This window comes from Lathyrus oleraceus, chromosome 1 (assembly GCF_024323335.1).
Source record: "Lathyrus oleraceus cultivar Zhongwan6 chromosome 1, CAAS_Psat_ZW6_1.0, whole genome shotgun sequence".
Lineage (NCBI taxonomy): Eukaryota > Viridiplantae > Streptophyta > Magnoliopsida > Fabales > Fabaceae > Lathyrus > Lathyrus oleraceus.
Window position 1 is genome coordinate 71,342,621 of NC_066579.1, and position 7,070 is coordinate 71,349,690.

Here is a 7,070-nt window from a genome sequence, read left to right on the forward strand (position 1 = left end):
CGACACAACAAATCAATTCACATAGCCTTTATGTATGCAATGTGACTCACAACTCAACTCTATGTATGTGGTACCAATTTGGACATCAGAGATTTGTTACTAATCTTGTTTACTCAACAACAGTTCCTTATACGAACCGGGTCCTGACTCATGATCCCCAGACGATCACTAGTCCCCACTGCTGAACCCGTGATTCGCCTCTTTCAACACACTGACACAAAATGATGCATGACATACAAGTAATGCAAAAACAACACTTATGGTTCAACTTATAACCATAAAAATCATGCAATCCAACATTCACAGTAGTCTCCAGTTCTGAACTACTCACCTTAACACAACCGTTATAATTACATTCACAACACATAATTATAATCATAAATTCACAACTCATATGTATAGTCATATTTATAGAACATCACAACTCACACATATAATTATGATTGGCTACTTATAATTATACCAATAAATTGAATATTATTTAACTCATCACAATATCCCATCACAACAATTTAACCTCAACAAAACACCTCAAACATTAGCTAAACATCCACTGCATGTGAAAACAACATATAATTATAACTCATCATATAGTTATACACACATTTCAATAACATGTGCTCATACATCGAATAAAATATTCACATAATACTTAAGGAATATCTATTATACTCACCACCTTACCAACCACGGTAAAACACCAACAAACAACCATTGGAATCAGAGACAGTCGATGATTCGAGTCGAAAACAACAAAAAACAGTCGCTGGAATCGAAGACAATCGATGATTCGAGTCGAAAACAAGAACTTTGCGCTATCATGCTCGCTAAGCGCAACTTTTGTGGGCTAAACGCATGCTCTTTAAGCGCATATTTTTTGGGCTAAGCGTGGGCTCGCTAAGCGCATGTTTCCGGGGCTAAGCACAGACGCCCAGAACCGCAAAAATCAGAAACACAAATTTCACCATTGGAGCCTCATCAAAGCTCCGATTTTGACCCTAACCACTCAAATCAACCAGAAAACAATAGATACATATTATACCATAATTAAAACATAACTTATGCACTAATTAACATTTAAATTCATCAATTAATCATGAATCTAAGGTTATGTTCATAACACCAAATATACAACAAGAACATTCAAAATATTAAGGTTTGTATCCATCCATCATGCATAAATTCTAGCAATATACAGAACACGAATTTATACATTAAACATGGTAATTAGCATGGATTTTACACAATCATCATCAAAACTCATAAAGCACAGCAATGGTGAAGAAAACCTAGAGGAGGGTGAGGACCCTTCTCTATCCTTCATGCAATACATATATATTCAAGTAGTTTTCCCCTTACCTGAATTTCTAGCAACTCCTCAAGCTTTAGCTAGATGTTCTTTCCCTTAAAGAGTTTCTTAGATTTGCCTCTTTTTCAATTTTCACAATTCTCACGTACTGACAAGTTTGATTCCTTTCACTCCACCATATATTTTAACCTAAAATTATATTTAAGTTAATTATCATACTTTCACCTCTCAATTATTGTGCACTCTCTCCTCACTACTCATACTTCACCAAAATTCTATTTTCTACCCCTAATCTCACTATTCCACTATTTTACTTATTTTATTATTATTATTTAATTATTGTACTATTATTTTAGTAAAATAAAACTCTATTAAATTCCAACAAATCCTAACAAAGGCTAAATAATCACATAACACATGTTATCACCAACATAAATAATTAAATAAAAGCATCGAAAAAGTCAATTAAATAAATTAATTGAATTCAGGATGTTACAACTCACCCCCACTTATAGAGTTTTTATCCTAAAAAATTACCTGAATTGAACAACTCCAGATAATACTCTTTCATCTGACTCTCCATCTCCCATGTCATGCTTCCTCCAACAGGTCCTACCCATACAACCTTCACAAAGACGATATATTTGCCACTCAAGTGTTTCACTTCTCGATCATAAATTCTCAATGGTGATGCATCGACAGTCAAGTTATCTCTCACTTGCACATCTTCCATTAGAATCACATGAGACGGATCTGGAACATAATTTTGAAGTTGAGACACGTGAAACACATTGTGAAGATTCAAAAGAGATGTTGGTAAAGAAAATTTGTAGGCCACTTCTCCTACTTTCTTTAAAATCTGATAAGGACCAATGAAATGCACCGTGACCATTCGAGATTTCAAAGTACGACAAACGCCTTTCACTAGAATGACTCTCAATAACACATGATCTCCCTCTTGGAATTCAATTGCTTTCCTCCTTTTGTCATGATAACTATTTTGTCAACTCTGTGAAGCTCTCATCTTCTCCTGAATCATCTTGCTCTTCTCATTAGTTTGCTGAACAATTTTTGGCCTTAGTACAACACTTTCACCGTAATCATACCAACACAAAGGTGTCCTACACCCTCTACCATACAACGCTTCAAAATGTATCATTTTAATACTAGAATAGAAAATGTTGTTGTAGGTGAAATCAATCAGTGACAAGTAAGTATTCAAATTACCTCCTTTCTCCAACATGTAAGCTCTCAACAAATCTTCCAACGATTGGATGGTCCTCTCTGTATGATCGTACATCTATGGATGATAAGCAGAACTCGTCCGTAACTTAGTTCCTAAGGCTTCCTGCATACTTTCCCAGAACCTCGAGGTGAACATCAGATCTCTATTTGAAATAATACTCGAAGGAATACCATGCAAACTGATAATCCTCTCGGTATAAACCTTAGACAGTGTCTGCAACGGATAACTGATCCTTATCAGAATGAAATGAGCCTATTTATTCAACCTATCCACCACAACCCAAACCCTATCACTTCCCTTAGAAGTCTTAGGTAAACTCATAACAAAAACCATAGAAATGTTGTCCCATTTCCAGTCAGGAATACTCAACGATTGTATCATTCCTGGAAACTTTTGATGCTCAATATTCAACTTCTGCCAATTCAAGCAAGAATAAACAAACTCGATAATATCCTTCTTCATTCTTGGCCACCAAAACATCCTCTTCAAATCTTGGTATATCTTATTAGCACTGGGATGAATACTCAAACCACTCCTATGACCTTCCTCAAGAATTCTCTTCATGAGCTCTGGAAAATCTGGCACGCAAACTCTATCACAGGAACCTCTTGATCCCATTCACATCAATTATGAAATCTACCTTTTTACCTTTATTGATCAACATCAACCTCTTAATCAATCCCAAGTCGACTTTCTAACCTTCTCTAATCTTTTCAAGAATACCACTAGTCAACTTCAGCATACCCAACTTCACACTGTTAGAAGTCATCTCACATACCAAACTAAGATCTCAAAAAATTTCAATCAAATCAAATTCTCTAACCATCAATGCCGACACATACAAGGTCTTCCTGCTCAACTCATCTGCTACCACATTAGCCTTACTAGGATGGTAACTCAAATCAAAATCATAATCCTTCAGAAATTTAAATCATCTCCTCTGTCTCATATTCAGTTTATTCTGATTGAAAAAATACTTCAAACTCTTATGATTGATGAACACTTCAAATCTATATCTATAAAAATAACTTCTCCAAACTTTAAGCACAAACACCACAACTTCCAACTCTATATCATGGGTAGGATAATTACTTTCATGAACCTTCAGCTGTATCAAAGCATACGCCACAACCTGACCTTTATGCATAAGAATACCACATAAACCCATCTTCAAAGCATCAAAATACACAATAAAAGATTCACTTTGACTCGGAAAAATCAGAATTGGTGATGACATTAATTTCTTCTTGAGCTCTTGAAAACTCTCTTCAAATTGAACATCCCACCCGTAAGCCTCACCATTCCGACTCAACTGTGTCATACCCTAATTTTCAATCCTAAGGTTCCACCATCATTTGTATTATTTACATGACATCTAGCATCTTTGCATTACTAACCTATTGAAAATTTCTACTTTGTTTGTCTTAAGCTAGGGTTTTGCACCAAGAGCTTTCTAAGATTGATCAATCAAGACTTGGCATGAGTTTCAACATTTCAAAATCCTCATCCTTCCCAAGTGATAAAGTGACTTCCATTAACAATAACCAATTTCAAGATCATTCCTGTTGATTCTTAATATTGGTAGAAATTTTGGTAAAACAAAGAGTGTTCACAAGATGTTATGTGTGATGTCTTAACATAAGATATCCTATGTACCTGCTGGAGTTCAAGAACATGTTCATGCAGGATTGTTTCAGAATGTCATACACAAGGTCATGGCATCTGATATGGGATGTACCTGCTGGAGCTTAAATGAAGACATGTTCATGCAGGATTGTTTCAAGATGTCATACACAAGGTCATGACATCTGATATGGTTGTACCTGCTGGTAGTTATAAAAGGAATTATTGATTTATGCAAGATTTTTCCAGGATGTCAGACTCGATGTCATGACATCCTGTACACAGAACATTCAGTATGAATGTCTGGTGTTTTGTGATTGCACAATTAATGGCAATCTATGTATGATTGAAGATCTGATTAGCTGGCACATTCAATCATGGATTACAACCTGATTTACTTATTTTCCAAGGAGATCTAACCAGCTGTTATAAAAAGATTTGATTGGAAAATAGATTTAGGGTTTTCAAGATGTCCAAGCCCAACTGAAAGCTTTTATAAAAAGGGACTTAGAAAACCTATTTTGATACATAACCAATACTGAGCGAAATATAGAGAGAGAGCTAGGGTTTGTGTCTGTTTAGTCGTAAGACTTGTAAGCAATTCAAGTCATCTTTTGATGATTGAATTGGACTGATTTGTGGTTGTAATTTGTCACTCTAAAGCTATTAAGCAAGAGTGTGTGTCTACTTGATCAAAGCTGTGAAGCAAGATCAAGTGTGTGTCTTCTTGATCAAAGTTGTGAAGCATGATCAAGAGTGTGTCTCCTTGATTGAAACTGTGAAGTAAAATCAAGAGTGTGTTATTGAAAAGTGTTTTCTTTTCTCAAGGGATTGTTGTTTAAGATCACATGTGTGATTGTAGGGAAGTGAGTGGGTTCTCATATCTAAGAGTGCTTAGGTAGAAATTGCACGGGTAGAGATTAGGTGAGAAAGACTATAACTTGTTGAAGTGTACGGAGAGTCTTTGAACTGATTCTATTTTAGTGAATTTCCTTCCTGGCTTGGTAGCCCCTAGATGTAGGTGAGTTGGACCGAACTGGGTTAACAATTGCTTGTGTCTCTTGCATTACCATTCTATATCTTTCTTCTGTTTGTGTAACATAGATATTAGTGTCGTGACATTACCTTCGACATATCATATCTGATACCAAAATTTCAATTGGTATCAGAGCAGGCATCCTGCTCTGGTTCTTGGTGAGATCCAGGGACGATACTTTCTGGTACTATAGAGAGAGATGGAGGATCTGTTCACAGACCACCTATTTTGGATGGATCCAACTATGACTACTGGAAATCTCAAATGGTAGCCTTCCTAAAATCTCTGGATAATAAGGCTTGGAAGGCTGTGTTAACAGGCTGGGAACATCCAGTTGTTACCAAGAATGGAGAAGCTATTGCTGATAAGAAGGCTGAAGAATAATGGACCAAGGAGGAGGATGACTTAGCCCTTGGGAACTCTAAAGCATTGAATGCTATATTCAATGGTGTAGATAAGTATATCTTCAGATTGGTAAACAACTGTGAAGTGGCTAAAGATGCTTGGGACATTCTCAAAACCACTCATGAAGGCACCTCTAGAGTGAAGATGTCTAGACTGCAACTGCTCACTACCAAGTTTGAAAATTTAAGGATGAAAGAAGATGAAAATATTCATGAATTTCATATGAATATCCTTGAAATTTCTAATGCCTCAGGAGCCCTGGGTGAGAAGATGTCAGATGAAAAATTAGTGAGGAAAATACTCAGGTCACTCCCTAAGAGATTTGCCATGAAAGTGACAGCCATAGAAGAGTCTCAAGACATTTCCAATATGAGAGTTGATGAGCTAATTGGATCCCTTCAAACATTTGAGATGGGAATGTGTGATTGATATGAAAAGAAAGCCAAAAGCATAACATTCAAGTCAAACACTGAGGAGGAGGAAGGTGGTCCAGATATTGATGAAGATCTGGCAGATGATGTAGCAATGCTGGGGAGACAGTTTAACAAGCTAGTGAAAAAGATGGATGAAAGATCTAAGGCTAATGTCAAGAACATCACATCTGACATCTGTAAATCCAACAATATTGGAAGAAGAACAAGGTCAGATGAAAAGCCCAAAGAAGAAAAAGGAGTTCAGTGCCATGAATGTGATGGGTATGGACACGTTAGAACTGAATGTGGGACCTACCTCAAGAAACAGAAGAGGAGTCTTGCTGCCACTTGGTCAGATGGAAGTGAAACAGAAGAATCTTCAAATCTTATGACTGCCTTGACTGGAAGATGGGATTCTGATGAAGACTCAAGTGATGGTGAAGTAACCTTTGAAGAGTTGGTCACTACCTACAGAAAGTTGTGTCTCAAAAGTGTAGAGTGGTGTAAACAGGTTGAAAGCCAGAAGAAGGAAATAACTCAACTTGAGAATGATAAGGTAGAACACTTGGAAACCATCTCCAAATTAAAAATAGAAGCAGTGGTTCTTAAGGCCTAGATAGATGAAAGTCAACAAATTGAAAGCCAGAAGATAGTACAGCTGGAGAATGAGAAGGCAAACCATGTGGAAATCATCTCCAAGTTAAAAACTGAAGCTATATTCTTGAATTCTAAACTAGAAGAGATGACCAAGTATGTAAGAATGTTAAATAATGGATCTGAATCCCTAGACAAGATTCTCCAAACTGGAAAAATAACAGGAGACAAATCTGGCATTGGGTATAATGAATCTAAGCCTGAGTGCAGTTACACTGGTTGCAAACCTCAAGCCAAACCTAAATGCAGCCATAGTAAAAGAAAACTTGTGATGTCATATCATATGTCACAACATCAGAAGAGAAGACAGTAGAAAGGGAAACACCAAAGATGGAGATGCCATTACTGTGGGAAATTTGGTCACCTGAAGCCCTTCTGCTATAA

The 7,070-nt window shown here is 36.6% G+C and overlaps 1 protein-coding gene across 1 annotated transcript; it reads right to left on the reverse strand.

The window, feature by feature from the left end:
* Positions 1 to 542: 542 nt before the first annotated feature.
* Positions 543 to 2,201, reverse strand: LOC127091902 (uncharacterized). The gene is made up of 2 exons (XM_051030640.1): positions 1,847 to 2,201; positions 543 to 553 (listed from the first exon to the last, which is right to left on the reverse strand). Exons 1-2 carry the CDS (start codon positions 2,199 to 2,201, stop codon positions 543 to 545), a joined length of 366 nt encoding a protein of 121 aa, XP_050886597.1.
* Positions 2,202 to 7,070: the final 4,869 nt, after the last annotated feature.

Excerpts from the sequence above, each read along its gene's own strand:
- LOC127091902 (XM_051030640.1), bottom strand. The coding sequence starts at position 2,201 with ATGGTCACGGTGCATTTCATTGGTCCTTATCAGATTTTAAAGAAAGTA.